At 34.5% G+C, this 16,985-nt stretch overlaps 2 protein-coding genes across 2 annotated transcripts; one reads left to right on the top strand and one right to left on the bottom strand.

Annotated features, from left to right (window-relative positions):
- Positions 1-1,305: 1,305 nt before the first annotated feature.
- On the top strand, positions 1,306-9,092 carry LOC120281734 (protein STRUBBELIG-RECEPTOR FAMILY 7-like). The gene is made up of 16 exons (XM_039288434.1): positions 1,306-1,485; positions 2,129-2,261; positions 2,355-2,426; positions 2,517-2,588; positions 2,678-2,749; positions 2,839-2,910; positions 3,342-3,413; positions 3,504-3,569; positions 3,672-3,737; positions 3,816-4,123; positions 4,988-5,262; positions 7,187-7,458; positions 7,566-7,701; positions 8,091-8,227; positions 8,362-8,518; positions 8,629-9,092. Exons 1-16 carry the CDS (start codon positions 1,404-1,406, stop codon positions 8,779-8,781), a joined length of 2,145 nt encoding a protein of 714 aa, XP_039144368.1. The 5' UTR covers positions 1,306-1,403; the 3' UTR covers positions 8,782-9,092.
- Positions 9,093-9,260: 168 nt separating this feature from the next.
- LOC120281742 (26S proteasome regulatory subunit 7A-like) lies at positions 9,261-13,240 on the bottom strand. The gene is made up of 10 exons (XM_039288443.1): positions 13,157-13,240; positions 12,674-12,755; positions 12,227-12,318; positions 12,020-12,097; positions 11,834-11,895; positions 10,895-11,039; positions 10,568-10,786; positions 10,240-10,421; positions 9,895-10,070; positions 9,261-9,712 (listed from the first exon to the last, which is right to left on the bottom strand). Exons 1-10 carry the CDS (start codon positions 13,238-13,240, stop codon positions 9,555-9,557), a joined length of 1,278 nt encoding a protein of 425 aa, XP_039144377.1. The 3' UTR covers positions 9,261-9,554.
- Positions 13,241-16,985: the final 3,745 nt, after the last annotated feature.

The raw sequence follows: 16,985 nt of genomic DNA, 5'->3' as shown, positions 1-16,985 counted from the left end.
GTCATTTAGTTTTCTAATCAAATTAGGCGTGCAAGCATCATCCATTTGTTGGACAGGTGTTTAATAGATGATTGATTTCAAACTCTATTTTTTTTTTTAATTCTAATTTTGATTAACATTTAAGCTCCTTAAACTTTACTCTTTTACTGAACATATTCAATAGTATTGATGAGATGCTGACATTTTACTGGTTTTTCAATTTTGAATTAATAAATTAAATATGGCTAAAAAAAAACCTAGTCAAGGGTTGTTAGAGTTTTAATATCAATCCTTTTGCCAGTTCTACTATGATAATTTTCTATAACTAATTTAATATTATTTATAATTTTAATTCTGAGGAAAATATATCTAATATATGTTATAAAATACACAATTTTAATACTTTAAAATTAAAAAGAAAAAAAGGAAAAAAAAAAAAATCCAAATTGGCGACGTGAAAGTGAGGAAAAAAAATCCTCGCGAGTTGTCCTCATACTGGCCTGCACAATGACGTGGCACGCGTTCCGTTCCATCAACCACGTCAGGGGCTTTTTCGTCATTCTACTCAAATAGATGCTCATCATTAATCATAAGTGGCTCAAATTATTAATAATAATAATTAAAAATTAATAATAAATATTATTATTCTGCCATGGACCATCCATCTTGGCCGTGATTTTACTGGATCATATTTATTTAAAATTATAATTTATTCTTTATATTGTTTTATTATTATATATAATTAAAAAATTCAGTCAAATGATTGAGTGTCGGTGGGGCCCCCTTAACAAGCCACGCGATCTCGACCATCCATTCTGGCCCGATCTCAATCCAACGATAGGTATTCCTTCAAACCCTCCATTCATCTAAAACCCTAGGTCCGTTAATTTATGACCGTTTCCTCAACGTGTCCAGTGATTGTAAACGCCAACAAACTATACTTGTTTTTTTACTTATAATAAATACATTAAATGATAATTATAATTATAATTAAAGCATATCAAATAAAATCAGTAATATATATATATATATATTATTAGTAAATAGGAAGATTTGAAAAAAGTAAGTGAGGAAACGTTCTCATTGTGACAGTAGATCTAATGCACGATATTCTTGTTTTTATTTAACCATGAAGAAAAGTCATAAAAATATTTAATAAAAAGTGGTTAATTTATTACTTATTTTGGCTTTTTCTTTCTTTCTTTTGATGCCAGCTAGCGTTCTTTCAGTTCGGCGATTATTAAAATTAATTTTAAAATAATAATAATAATAATAAAAATAATAAATGTTTTTTTAATTTTTGGATTAAATAAATAAGAAAAAAAAAAAGAGAGTGTGAGAGATGAGGTGAGGAAAAAAGCTGGGTTTTTTGGGTTCTTTCTTTTAGCTTTGGTTCTTGCTCTTGGAGCAGAGGGAGGAGAGGAATGGGGAGGATCTGGTTCCTCTTTGCTTGCATTTGGGTTTCCAATCTGAGCTTTATCAATGGCGATACTGACTCCACTGATAGTAAGATGTCTTCTTGTTCTTGGTGGCTTTGTAGCCTTTCTCTTTTGTCTTGCTTTTCTTTTTCTTTGTTCTTGTGGTGAGGGGTAGAGCATGGCAATGTGTGGGGTGTTGTTTGGGTTGGGGTTTTTGAAGATGCTGCATGAGTTGTTGTTTGTGTTTTTCTTTTTCAAGATTGAAGCCTTTTCTTTTATCTTTCTTTGGTTTTTTTGGATTCTGCTCTTTCTTGCTTGGTTGCTTTCTTTTTTTGCTTTTGGTTTATGGATATTAGGGTTTTTGAGATGAATTTCTTGGAGAAAAAATGAGAGGTTTTGATTACAAATATAGAAATATTGTTTTGCTACAGTATCTTGTAGCACCAATAGCATTTTGGTTTATTGGATTTTTGAAAACAATCTGGACTTCTTGTACTGGCAGTAATCGATGATGAATCCGTAGGGGTTGGTTTGAGTTCTTGATTGGAGTAAATGTTATGATGAGATTCTCTTTGGTTTGCCCTTCTTTAAAATGAGAATTTGATGATGTATTGCTTACCATGTTTGGTCTTTGAGACTTGCTACCGGATCTTTTTTAGCATGTTCTTGGAATGTGCTGGTTTTTCTTTTTCTAGATTTGACCAAGTGATTTTTTCTGATTCTTGTTCCAGCTTCCGTTCTCAATGTATTATATACCAGCCTGAATTCACCATCTCAGCTTACGGGATGGACTTCGAATGGTGGGGATCCCTGTGGACAGTCATGGAAAGGAGTTACATGCTCTGATTCATCTGTTACCAAAATGTGAGATCGTTTATTTCACTGATGACATTTGGAGCTTTGATACAATTGTAATGGTGTTATATCTGATACTTGTTCCCTTTTTTGAACTTTCAGAAATTTGTCAGGTTTGGGACTTACTGGGACATTGGCGTACAACATAAACAGTTTGAACTCCCTGGTTGAGCTGTGAGTTCTCTGGCTTGTATGGAATTTGCTTCTTACTTTTCCACTTAATGAAGTGGTTATAGATTTATTGATGTTCTGAGCTGAATGCAGTGATCTGAGCAACAATAATATTGGTGGGGGAGGCCAAATACCTTATAATCTTCCTCCAAATCTTCAGAGACTGTAAGTTATACATGTGTTTCGATGATTGAATCTGCTAGCATGTTGTTGGTTGTTACTTGTGTATATATTATAAGGCTTGTCTCCTGCAGGAATCTTGCTGGTAACCAATTTGGTCAAAGTCCCCCTTATTTCATTTCTCAGATGGCTTCTCTTGAATATCTGTGAGTTGCTTAGTGAATTCAGTATTTCATGCATCTTTAAAATGGAATTTGGAATTTTGGCTGACTGAATTAGATTGTGATGTTTGTAGAAATCTTGCTCGTAATCAACTCCAAGGAAGTTTGAATGTTGATTTTAGCCAGCTCTCAAAACTTTCTACAATGTGAGTGCATAATTTTTGTAATAGACTAAAGCTTGTGTGGTTGTATTTTTTGTCATCTTGCACACATATAGTAGCACAAAGGAAAAACTCGATGGTAATGTTTTTTTTTTAATTTTTGGATAAAGAACTCAATGCTAAATTGTTGGGAACTACAAAATTCTCTATATTTCATATGTGGTATGTTGCATATTGTATAAAACTACTGGTCATTATATTGTCATGACATTGACAATAGTCTCATCAGTGCCATGTTAAACATGAAAATCAAATTAGAGAAATTGTCTCTTATGACAATGAATGATGATTGTCTCTTCAGCAATTTTTTCCTTTCTGTGTGATCTTGAATAAGATGTAAAATAAATCATCTGGCAGTTGTGTCCCATGATGAACATGTGTTCTTATGTGCTTAACTAAAAGAGTTTTTATCACAGAGACCTCTCATCCAATTCAATGTCAGGCAGTCTTCCACAGAGTATGAGTTCACTTTCAAGTTTGTCAACCTTGTAAGAGAAATTTGAGAATATCTTCTATATAGTTTATGTTGCTATTCTCTGATCATGTTATCTATGAATCTAATTAGAAAAATCCTGCAGATATTTGCAAAACAATAAATTCTCAGGTCAGATAGATGTTCTTGCTAATCTGCCTCTTAAAGATTTGTAAGTAAATAATATATTTATGTTATGCTTTCACACCTCTTAGTCATTTAAAATTTGGCTTGTATGAAATAGTTTGTTAATGCCATATTGCTATGGTTTTAGGAATGTTGCAAACAACAACTTCAGTGGATGGATACCTGACCAGCTAAAGAAAATAAATAATCTCCAGTAAGTAATTTATGACTGCTAGTTATACCTATGTTGATGTTATGTAGGAAAGACTATAATAAAACTTCCGTTTTATAGAACTGGTGGTAACTCATGGAACTCTGGGCCTGCACCACCACCGCCACCATTTACACCTCCACCAGGTCGACGAGTAAGCCCAGGGAATAGTCCAAATGATAATGGTGGTTCTGGTGGCAATGGAGGTGGAAAGAGTTCTGGTATTGGTGGTGGCGGTGTAGCAGGGATCATTATATCTGTTTTGGTCATTGGTGCCATAGTTGCTTTCTTCTTGGTTAGAAGAAGAAGAAGAAGACGAACATCTTCCACTCAAGAAAATTTAGAACAAGACCAGCCTTTCACTCCCCTTGCTTCAAATGAAGTTAAAGGTATGCCAGTTGTTGTATCAAAAATATTATTCATGAAATGAAGTGGAGGTTGCTAGATCAAAACTTAAGTTTTGAAGCAAATAACACAAAAGTGAATGCTCTTTTTCTGTATCTTTTCTCGTTCTCATGTCAGAATTGATGGTTGAAAGTCTTGTATTTTTATTTCAAGACCTACTGAAACCAAATTGGAATTGAGTAGTATCTCTGTAAATTATTCTGCAATCTCCATGTAGAGATACTTGAGATATTCATCCTGACAGTCCTTGCTTGTTATTATTGCTAATTCCTTAACATTTAAAATTTCTTATCACAAGGGATTCATAGGTATTTGTGGCATGCCTTGTTTATGCTTAGTTTCTTGAGTATTTGATGGTTGCATTTTCATATTTCTGGTGGTGAGAAATTTCACATTATGGTCAAAGAAGAATTTTGAAGTAAAAGCCATTATATTGCTGAAGGCAAGTTAATTTTGTGGTCACCATCCCATGTGCGTATTATTAATTTTTTCCTTCCTTAATGAGAAACAGCATCTTCTACTTTATCTAACTACTAATGCTTATACCAGTTGGTAATTATCCTGTGGTCATAGACACCTTTTTCATGGTTGAATTTCTTATGCATTTTAATGATGTTTTATGTTGAGCTTAATTGGCATTATAGGAAAGGATAATGGCCAATCTATTCATATAATTTCAAGAATGATCTGTTGCTAACCACTCTTTTTTTTATTAATAATAAATTAATGGGATGGTTATATTGTGGCATGTCCTTTTTTTTAATGTTAATTATAGTTCAATTCATGCGAATTCTATTCTTTGGTTCGAATTGACTCACTTAGCTGTTTGTGTATTTACTCTATTGTAGAAATGAAGTCAATTCAAGCATCTTCTATGATTAACACAAACGTCGTGCCACCATCTGCTTCTATTAGCCTTAAACCTCCCCCAAGGCATCACTCGTTTGATGAGGATGACTTTTCAATGAAGCCTGTTGTAAAGAAAGCTAATACTGCTCCGATAAAGGCAACCGTTTATTCTGTAGCTGACCTGCAGATTGCTACAAATAGTTTCAGCATAGACAATCTTGTTGGTGAGGGATCCCTTGGACGCGTTTATAGGGCACAATTTAGTGATGGGAAGGTATGCCTTTTCTGCAGAAATTCTTTGAAATGTTACTCATGGAAGAGTTGATTTTCAATCAGTTGGTCTTCATTTACTTCAAATATACCCTCAACAAGTTTTGGTTTTAATGTCTGGAAGATACTCCTTAAAGTATGGTAAATTGGAATTCTACTATTCCTGTGAAGGTCTCATCTGCACTTCTTTCTCCCTATTTGAAGTTACTATGTTACACCTGAATATTTAACCATGTGATGGCATTCGTATTCTGTTCAAGGCACTTATGCAGCTTGCCTGCCAATAGCCTGTTAGCTTCTTTTAGACAAACATGAAGGATTATAGTGAAAAATGGCAATTTGTTGGGATTGATAAAGGAAGTTAGTTCTGAGCTTTTACTTTGACGGTAAAGTGAGTTAGTTCTACACAGATCACAATCTGAAACATTAGTTGCCTTAAAGTTCTGATTCGCCTATTTGATGATGCTTTTGGAAGTTAGAAAGTAGAAGGTTGTGACATATTTGAATAAAAACCAAAGTTTATGTTACTTCTATGTTACCAGAAAAGTAGTCTGAAGGAGAAGTTTATGACATTGCTTTTACTTCGACTTCCATTGAGACTAACAAGCAGGAAAAATGCTAGCTATTGTTCGAAATTCATCATGATTTCCTTTGGTATCCTGTCTTCTACTGGTTCAGATAAAGAAGGATATATCTTCTTTCAAATCCTTTCACAAAAATGGATGCAGTTATTAGTTGATAGCAGACCTGGCAAATATTCTGGGCTGGCTATGCCGCCTAGAAATAATCGTACCTGTAGGTCTGTGGGTGCAGGTAGAATTTACTAGCATTTTAGGGATATATCAATGCCTTACATGTACCTGCTAGCAGGTGAGTGGGCTGGTGTCAATTTACCTATTGTTATATGTGGTTATTGACTCCTTTACTCTGTGTGGAGTCATTCATATGGGGCATCATAAAATTACACTTTTAGATTTTATGATTATATATATGCAAAGATTTTTTTTTTTTTTAAAAATTTGATTTAGTTATTAATGCACATGTAAACATCTAAATCTTTATGTAATCACCTTTTTTTATTTTACTCACGTATTTGATTGTTTATATTTCCTGTAAAAGCATGCAATTATTAGCTAACTTTTTACCAATTATCCATTGCTACAGGGGTATGCACGCAAACAAACCTAACTACTATTAATTTATCAAAAACTTAATATGAAATTAGGTTTTAACTTATATATATATATATATTAACTATATTTTTTAGAACTTGCTTTCTTTCTGTTTCATCTGCAAAATTACCAGTAAATAAACCCACTTTACGGGTGGTAGTACTGGGCGTGACGGGCATGAGCCTCTTACCAGGTCTAGTTTAGTGAAGTGATAATTAAGAAATATGCAACTAGTGGGGGAAATTGACATGGGTGGGAAGATTGTTGGCCATTTAATTTCCCTTATTATGGGATTGAAACTTGAAAAGGTTTACCGGGAGTCTTAAATATAATAAGTGTCTGATGAATACCACAATGCTGAAACCATATGATTTTCTACATTGATCCAACAAGTGTGTCTACCACATGTGTTAGCTCCAATGGAACAATCTTCACTTCTCTGTTTATGTTCTTAGGAAATGTTTAAAGAAAACACTGTTTCTTGTTAAAGTACATGCAATAATTCCACATTTTTACTGTGACTTAACCTGTTTAGTTGTATTTACTTACGAGTTCTTTTTCCTATTTCGAAAAGGATTGTTAAAACCTACCATATTAATAAGGAACCAGTGGGATTATCGATAATTTTGCTATTCTCTATCTTATTCTTTATTTTTACTTTTTGATACTTTCAATATGTAAAATAGTGGTTGTTAGACAGATAAAAAACAAAATGGTAAAGATCAAACATGCTTCATTGACACGCATCATGTTCAGGTTTTGGCTGTGAAGAAAATTAATGCTTCAGCCCTGCCTACCCAATCCCTCGATGACTTCATGGAGCTAATTTCAAACATTTCTCGCTTGCACCATCCAAATTTGACAGAGCTGGTGGGCTATTGCTCTGAGCATGGACAGCACTTACTTGTGTATGAATTTCATAAGAATGGTTCCTTGCATGAGTTCCTCCATACTTCTGATGAATATGACCACCCGTTGTCTTGGAATACACGTGTGAAAATTGCACTTGGTACTGCACGAGCATTAGAGTAAGTATAAAATAATTCTGACCGAATGACGATCATTTGTCAAGTGTTCAGCCTATTCAATTTTGTCATTTATTACTTTTATTGAGATCCAATAATGCTGCATCCAGGTATTTGCATGAAGTTTGCTCACCATCTGTTGTTCACAAGAACTTCAAGTCAGCTAATATTTTATTGGACACAGAGCTAAATCCTCACCTTTCTGATTGTGGGCTAGCATCTCTAATCCCAAATCCGGAATACCAGGTAACATTCCTCGTATTCTTCACTCGGTCAGAATCACAGCTAACCTATCACAAACTTAAATATTATTGTATATTGTAACTTGTAAGTATAATTTAAATGCCAGTAATCAAGGTTTCTGAAAGGCAATTGGATAATTTCAATTCTACCTGTTGTTTCCTAATGTAATTGGGAAGATAATTGAATCTCCTAGATCAGCCATTACGAGAATCCCTCAACAGATAGGGCCAAGTAGATCATTGGTTTTCTATTTGTCAGAAAACCTTAATTCAATGTACCAGTACCTGAAACTAGTATTAATTTTGTCTAAATATCTTTTCAAAAGCAGAGAAATTTCAATCAGATTTGTCCTCTCAGCGATTCTATTCTACATATTTATTTTGCTTTTGCAGGCAGCAGACAGTAATATGGGCTCCGGGTATAGCGCCCCAGAAGTTGCTATGTCCGGCCAGTATACTCTTAAAAGTGATGTCTATAGCTTTGGGGTGGTCATGCTGGAACTCATGACTGGGCGGGAACCTTTCGACAGGTGAGTTTGCTATAGGCTTATCAAATATTAAGACATAACATATCAGTCTTATGCCTTAAGTGCTAAATATTTATTTATATAAAACTTTGATGGTACATGTTCAAAGAAAATGATTGTGATAAACTCATTGACAGCACAAGGGCAAGGTCTGAACAGTCACTGGTTCGATGGGCAACTCCTCAGCTCCATGACATTGATGCACTGGACAAGATGGTCGATCCTGCACTCAAGGGTCTATACCCTGCCAAATCGCTCTCGAGATTTGCTGATGTGATTGCTCTCTGCGTTCAGGTAATATAGGTCTCGATGACCTTCACAACATATCAGTCAGTCATACCTTGATGATATGTTTATTAATTACATTTATCATATGCTCATCTCCGAAACTCTTGCATTGACAGTCTGAGCCAGAGTTTCGACCGCCCATGTCGGAAGTTGTCCAGGCATTAGTTCGTCTGGTTCAGAGGGCTAACATGAGCAAGAGAATGGTTGCCGGAGAAGGGCAGACTCCTCGCCGAGCTGATGACCCTGATTTTCAAGATTACATGGTGTAGAGCATGTACCAGTTACCTTGCGCTAAGATTTCCACCCAGAACTATCAATATGTGAATATATATATATATATATATATGCGTGCGCCCAGAATTCTTTTGTATTAATTCAAAAGCTTACCAGTTACCATGATTCCAGTGGAATGACTCATCAGCATTTTCAACATTTGGTCTCTTTTCCAGACAATTTGTAATTTTCTCTTTGTAACGGGGGCATCTGTTATAGTATATACATAAGAGCCTTCTGTATATGTATGCCTCTTGTTTTGGTCCAGTTCAGTCTCACAATAAAAACTAAGTTTTTTTTGCTCCTATGAGAAACAATTGACTATTACCTTGTATGGAGATGGAACCACTTAAACTTTCTTTATTAATACTATAATCCCCCTGTGACTCTCCAGCAACTGAGATTTTAAAAGCATCCTCATAATGCAGGCAGCTGAAATATTTTGAAAGTATTCGCACAATAAAAGTGCATGTACTCGCATTGCAAACTCAAGAATGGCAAATTATCAATGATAAACAAAGAAATGTTTAAGCAGTTGCATTTCAGCAAATCAATGTTATAACTTTCGGGAAATAAATTAATTTCCCCTTGACAAGAGAAACCTGTTGAAATAATGCGGTTCAGATCCGGCATGGTCTAAGGTGGTGGTAGATGATATCCCTCCCACAACTGTTCTGATCAAAACAAGTGTGCGCCGCTGACGACTTTGATAAGGGATGTGCTATTATTAAAGGTTAGGATGCGGCAAGCTCCGGGTTTCATCTCAAACTCAGTTGTAGACCATGTACTTGGGTGTTGCACTGAATTTCTGGTAGCCTTTGATGACCTTATTCACTGCATCAAGAAAGTCTTTCTCTGTGACTGTCTTCCTCCGTGCTCGAATGGCAAACATACCAGCTTCAGTGCAAACACTTCGTATATCCGCTCCTGGAGATAAAATAGAATGAAATTTGAGGAAAAGCTTTGCAAGATCACATGCATATGCATATGCATCTTTAGTACTATTATACATATGAAGCATGGCTGACGTGATTATTGTAATAAGATATTGCTGCAACTACTTCAATTTAAATCAAACAAGTAAGCCTCAAAATATGAAAACCAATTACCTGTAGAGTTGGGGCAGAGACGAGCTAAAAGTTCAAAGCGAATATCCCTCTCACAGTTCATTGTTCTTGTGTGGATTTTGAATATCTGTGTCCGACTCTCCAGATCAGGCAGGCTGAACTCAATTTTACGATCCAACCTTCCAGGTCGTAGAAGTGCTGGGTCTAAAGTATCAGGTCTGAGTTTTGCCAGAGAAAATATCAAGTTGGTTATTTGATTTTGGTTTTTATTTTAAAGATTTTTAGCATAAAGCACAGCTAAGATGAAGATTTTAAAAAAAAAACCTACATGGATTTGAGGTTAACTTTCAGGAGTGAAACAGTAGATATTTTGTCAAAAGGACATACCGATTAGTAGCCATAAGAACCTTAATGTTTCCTCTAGCATCAAAGCCATCAAGCTGATTCACAATTTCAAGCATAGTCCTCTGAACTTCATTGTCACCTCCGACGCCATCATCAAAACGAGCACCACCAATAGCATCAACCTCATCAAAAAACACAATGCAAGCCTTCTTTGAGCGTGCCATCTACAATAATTTGTTATACAATTACTTGAAGGATTTTGCAGTAACATCCAAGAAAAAGTAAAGAAACCATCAGAAAACAATCGCTTATAGAATTAAAGATCAGATAAGATTAAAGTAGTTTAGTTTATCTTTAGAAGTTCAAACACCTGAAATAGTTCACGAACCATCCGGGCCCCTTCTCCTACGTATTTTTGCACAAGCTCACTTCCAATAACACGGATAAAGCAGGCATCAGTTCTGTTTGCCACTGCTCGTGCCAGTAATGTTTTACCAGTTCCAGGGGGACCATAACACAGGACACCTTTGGGAGGGTCAATACCTAACTTGACAAATTTCTCTGGATGAAGCATAGGAAGCTCCACCACCTGTCAAAACAATGGGAATGTGGCCACCCAACTTAACACTACTTCAAAGATGATTAAAATTCCATAAATGAACTGAACAATGTATTATTTCAGTCAAATCATATATACCTCTCTCATCTTCTCAATTTGTTCTTTGCATCCACCAACATCATTGTATGTTACATCAGGCTTTTCTTCCACAGTCATCATCGTCACACTTGGATCAATCTTTGGCGGCAAAGGAATTTGAATTTGATATTTGTTCCTATCAACTCTATAGGATGATAAAAGAATGAAGAACATATTAATAGTGGCTTAAAAAAAAATGAAGTATAAAGTAGCAGATTTCAAAGACATGTGGAGAAGTTTTTAAAGCAGTAAATCATTTAAGTTGATTAAAAGACAAGATCAAATATTTATAGCCTTTAAAAATATATAAAAATCTATGGATAGTGTGCGTTTGTGTGTAACCCAGTTTTCTAGGTCTTTATATGCAGAAAAAAGATCCAATTACATCATATAAACAATCGGTACTTTGGAGATATATCTTGCAAAAATTTTATCAAAAATCTTTTTAAAGTAAATGTGTTAAGACCTTAATTTTTATAAATTGGATAAATACTCAAGTTTATTTCATAAATAATATTATGTTTCATTTCCTTTTGTCTATTGTTTGAAAATATACCATGCATATATACACATGTAAAAGATTATATACATACATACATACATACATACATACATATATATATATATATATATTTAAAATATAGTTTGCATTATTTTATTGCATGTTTAATGTGTTCATTTTTTAAAAGCTCATTTCTCAAATGTATTAAAACAAACATGTTTTATGAAAACAAAAGTAAAAAAATGAGAACATGACAAATGTTCTCAAAACAAACAGGCCCTTATTACTTTAGTCCCTAAAATAAAAACTTCTCCACATGTCCTACTTTATACTATTTGTTTCCTGCTTCATTAATAGCAGTTAAGAAAAAAATGAATAACACTTATTTGGGAAAAGCATGTGAAAATTAAACATAAATAAAAATGTTGAAGCCTTACCCTACACGCATTCCTTCTTCAATATCAGTCGGAGACACTCTATCACCCAAACCCACAACAAACTGCATGTGATACAAAAATAAAATTTAATTAAACAAAATAAAGAAAACGGTTTTAATCATTCGTTATCAACAAATTTCAAATGCACATCAAGATCATAAGACCAAGAAAGGTCACGGATAGTACCTTAGCAATTTGTTTCACGTTAATTACATATTTAGCATCATCTGTATTTGGGCTGATAATCTTTGTACACCTTGCCACCTTTCAAAAAATGTAACAGTTAAGACACAAATTTTATTAGTTATGAAAATTTGTGTAGAGCATTTACACCTTAAATAATTAAGCCAAACATAAAAAAAGATTATTAGTATAAACTTAACCAGCTGATACCTGAAGAGGTTGTTCTTCCTGCATCATTTGCTTGTCAGAAACCAAATCCCACTGGCTTGGAGCAGCTAAACCAGTATCAGACTCCTTGATTCCTGTTTTATAACAAGGAATGTTATCCTTAGAACATAAATAAACAAGTATCATGCCCCAATAAAAAAAGTAGAGAACAACAGCCATTGCAGCAACTGAGAAATCATTTTCCATACATCAGGCATGCCCCTACTCATCTATTATCATGAAACAACAAATGCAAAACATATATAAAAGTCCTGATCTCAATGGAAACAACAATCCTCCATCTTGAGTGAGAAACCATTTTGCCTTCAATCTTCTAAATCTAAACTTCATATAGAACTTCCCCCAATATATCATACTTTCACTAATCAAGAGATAAATACAAATTAAAGGACAAAGCAGGAAGAATATATATATATATCAAGAACTCACCACAGAGGTCATTAACCTTCTTGGCCATTTCCTTGATTTCCTTCTCCGCTTTCTTGATGCTTGCAGAGTAAGGTCCCAAACCCTGTCAAACAAAAACCAAATTTAGGGTAATCACACCACCAAAAAAACCAATTATTGACAAAGATTAGAATAAAACCTACAATAAAGAAGAGAAGCAATGCAAAAATAAGAATAAAACCCATGATGAAGAAAAACCAGTAAAAGGTCCATCAGATCTTACCAAGAATAGATCTATACGTCATTCTGGACAACCATAATGCCACAATAAATCAACAAAGAGAAAAGAAAAAAAGAAAACAACCCAGAAAAGATCTAAGAACTAAAATAAACCAGAGATCAGTCAGAACAACCAAGAAATCCAAAAAAAAGTCCTACACTAGCGAATCCAAGAGCAGGCAAGATAAAAAGAAGAACTAGGGCACAAGGAAAGGGATCTGATAAAAAAATTGGCGGAAAACATACGTAGGTCTTGAGAAGGGCAATGTCATCCTCATCAAGAGGGCGAGGATTCTTCTCATTCAAATCATCTACCGGTTCCGGAGCCATGCTCGATCTCCTCCTCTTCTCCTCTCTGTCTCTCTGTCTCTCTGTCTCTCTGTCTCTGTGAAGTTGAAGCCCCGCAGCCGAAGATGAACGAGGGTTTTTGTGTTTTTTTAAATTATTGTTATAACACAATAAAGTTACCTAATTTCATGTTTTTTTAAAGTCCTTTTTAAAGACTTAGACTTTACTTGTTTCTCAAGATTTTCCCTTTTTATTTTTTTATTTGGGTAATTATACATGCACACAAGCTATAAAAACACTCAAATTACATTTTTCACTGCTTTCAATTTTCATATATATATATATATATAATTTTTTTTTAAAAAGCGGCAAATGGCACACCATAGGAAAAATTTATTTTAATATCACTAACCACTTGAACCAAGTGGTTTTTAGTATATATAAATGTAATTAGCAAATGTTAATAAAACATTCTCAGATTAGAAAAAAAAACAAAATGAGAGCAGTGCATCTAGCTAAGAACTCTTTTTCACTGTACAATACTATTTTGAAGCATGTTTAATGGTAATCCAATTTACTGACGTTCGTAGATGACATGGTATATATATAAATGTATGCGCAGAAGAAAACTGAAAACTGTAGATTACATGATATATATATATATATATATATACAGAAGAAAACTAAACTGTAATTACATGTTTACCTCATAGTCAAAATAATCTTTTTTTTTTTTTTTGGTCAAACCAAAATTGTAATAATATTTATTAGCTCAAACTTTACAGAAACATAGACAATCATAACAATGTAATGATTCTCCAAACAACCTTAACCACTCAAATTGAAACAACCAAAAGAAAACAAGACACCAAATGGCTACACAGCTCAACCATTCACACTAGGATAACAGAGTAAATCAAAACTCTCTTTCCTCCTAAACAAGAGTAAATCAAAGCTCTCTTTCCTCCTTAACATTCAGTACCTCATTTCATTCATCAACTTATTCAAACCATTGATTCAAAATCACATTTCCAACATCTTGATTTTTATAGACATGCCCCAAGTATTTCAATATCATAATATCTCTAATCTGCCTGAAAACCACATCTTCTTTAAATTTTTCTTGCCGAAAGATTAACTTGTTCCTAGCATTTTAGATTGAGTATACACAAGCACTAAATGCAGTTCTTCTCATTCTCGCCATCAGTGTTTTACCACTAGCCTTCCTGATAAACCAAATGATTTCCCTTCTCCAGGATAGAGGCTTTCTATTCACATTCACAGCTTTCAAAACTCTAATCCACACTGCTTTAGTAAAACTGCAATGAAAAAACAAATGTTCCATAGTCTCACAATCAGCTTTACATATAGCACAAACATATGAGTCAATGATGCCCCATTCACACAATTTATCTTTAGTTGGTAGCCTCTTATGCAATGCTAACCACAAAGTAAAAGAGTGTCTTGGCAAGTTACTCTTGGACCAAACCAGATTAGTCCACTTTAGCTTCTGGCCAGGTTTAAATAAGCAATTAAATGCACTTCTGATACTGAATTCCATTTCCTTCCCTGGTCCCCAAGAAATACAATCCGGAGTATTAGCTTCCACAACAAAATTTGAATTCAGAAAGTCTAAAACCCTGTCTAGATCAGAATTCCAACTAAATGGCAAATACCAACTTCCATTCCTCCAATATTCACACACATTTGCTTTCTGGGAAATTTGTGATCTTCTCACATTAATACCAGGAAAAATCTCAGCCAATGAGTATTCATGACACCATGGATCAAACCAAAATGAGAACATTTTCCCATCTCCAAGCTTATAGACAAACATAGGTTTAGCTAAAATCCTCAATTTAAGTAGATTCCTCCAAACTAGGGCTGTAAACGAGCCGAGCCGAGCCGAGCTTTGCCTTGTTCAAGCTTGGCTCGTTACTATTTAATCGAGCTTGAACTCGAGCCGAGCTTTCTTCGAGCTTCATTTTTTATGTTCAAACTTGGCTCGTTACTATTTTAACCGAGCTCGAGCTCTAATCGAGCTTCATGCTCGAGCTCAACTTGTTAAGAAAATTCGAAGCTTAGACTTAGCTAGCTAACTTGATTAAGACTTGACTATTTTTTTTATATTTTATTTTTTTATTTAGTAAACTTATTTAATGAATCATTATCAAGTGTTACTCAACTCGATTTGAGTTTGATTATATTAATGATTGTTACAAATAAAATTGTAAATGATACTATAAACGAGCTTTTAATTATACAATAAATGAGTTCTTCACAAGATTTAATGAACCGAGTTTGGTGGTGTTCAAGCTTGGCTCGTTTATCTTATGAGCTCATTTAACTTAATAAACTAGTTGACCTGAGCTTTTAATGAGCTTAGCCTTCGAATAGTAGTTTATAGCCCTATATGTGTAACTTAAATTGACAACAATGACATAGTCACTTATACACCTTAATATACATATACATATACATATATATAATGTAATATATATATATATAAACGAGCTCACAATCGAGCTTATAAACGAGCTTGTTCATGAGCTTGGTCACGAGCTGTGTTCGCGAGCCAAAACGAGCCGAGCTTTTGGCTGCTCAAGCTTGGCTCGTTTATTAATCGAGCTTGAAAATGATGTTCAAGCTTGGCTCGTTTACAATATGAGCTAAACACGAATGAGCCTTTATCGAGCCGAACACCGAGCTACTCACAAACGGCTCGGCTCAAATACACCCCTACTCCAAACCCAACTGCAAGCCGCTGGCTTTGTTATCCCCCAAAAACTAAGTCTCTTCAATTTAATTCTAGTCACCCAAACAGCCCAGAGAGTTTGTTTCCCCTTCACCAATTTCAAAATGTATTTTATTAAGGCTGCTTGATTCCACAAAAAAATTGGCTTCACTCCTAAGCCACCATATTGTTTTCCTTTACAAACCCAAGACCAAGATATCATAGCTCCTTTTTTTGAACTATCAGTGCCATACCATAAAAAGGATCTGCATATATGTTCCACCTCATATACAACAACTTTAGGTAATAGAAACATAGAACTCCAGTAAAGATGCATACTTGTTAACACTGATTGGACTAATTGAAGCCTACCAGCATAAGACAATGACGTAGCTATCCAATTAAGAATTCTTGCAGTAATTTATGTGATTAAAGCACTACAATGCTCCTTTTTAAGCCTAGTAGAAAATAAAGGCAAGCCCAGATATCTCACTGGGAATGATCCCACTTGAAAGCCCAACAGCTCCACAATTTGCTTCCTAGCATTTGCTTCAACTCTTGAGAAAAAAATTTGACTCTTCTGTATATTTGGTCTAAGCCCTGAAACATCTTGAAAGTGTTGAATAGCATTCTTAATAATTCCAACAGATCTAATATCACCATTAGAAAAAACAAACAAATCATCTGCAAAGCATAAATGAGTGAGCTTCATCTTCTTATAGTCTTTGTGAAACAAAAAACCATCTTCTACCATTTTCTGCAAACTCCTAGAGAAATACTCCATACAAAGAACAAATAAAAGAGGTGAGATGGGGTCACCTTGCCTCAATCCTTTCTTCCTAGGGAAAAAACCCCTCCATATGTCCATTTATAATAATGGAGAACATGCTTGACTTAACAGAATTCATGACCAACTGAATAAAATGAGCAGGAAATCTAAAGGCCAACATTACTTCCTCCAAAAAATCCCAAGATACTAAGTCATAAGCTTTTTGCAGATCAACCTTTAATGCACAACAACCATATTTATTTCTATGATAACCCTGCAACAAC

The sequence above is a fragment of the Dioscorea cayenensis genome, chromosome 18, assembly GCF_009730915.1.
Source record: "Dioscorea cayenensis subsp. rotundata cultivar TDr96_F1 chromosome 18, TDr96_F1_v2_PseudoChromosome.rev07_lg8_w22 25.fasta, whole genome shotgun sequence".
NCBI classification, from domain to species: Eukaryota; Viridiplantae; Streptophyta; class Magnoliopsida; order Dioscoreales; family Dioscoreaceae; genus Dioscorea; species Dioscorea cayenensis.
Note: the sequence above shows the minus strand (reverse complement) of the source record. Positions and strands in the feature narration are given on the sequence as shown.

Excerpts from the sequence above, each read along its gene's own strand:
- LOC120281734 (XM_039288434.1), top strand. The coding sequence starts at position 1,404 with ATGGGGAGGATCTGGTTCCTCTTTGCTTGCATTTGGGTTTCCAATCTG. Across the intron at positions 2,750-2,838 it reads ATGGCTTCTCTTGAATATCT|AAATCTTGCTCGTAATCAAC; the intron begins GTGAGTTGCTTA and ends TGATGTTTGTAG. Across the intron at positions 7,702-8,090 it reads TCCCAAATCCGGAATACCAG|GCAGCAGACAGTAATATGGG; the intron begins GTAACATTCCTC and ends TTGCTTTTGCAG.
- LOC120281742 (XM_039288443.1), bottom strand. The coding sequence starts at position 13,240 with ATGGCTCCGGAACCGGTAGATGATTTGAATGAGAAGAATCCTCGCCCT. Across the intron at positions 12,756-13,156 it reads TTGCCCTTCTCAAGACCTAC|GGTTTGGGACCTTACTCTGC; the intron begins GTATGTTTTCCG and ends TTTGTTTGACAG. Across the intron at positions 12,098-12,226 it reads AGGAAGAACAACCTCTTCAG|GTGGCAAGGTGTACAAAGAT; the intron begins GTATCAGCTGGT and ends ATTTTTTGAAAG.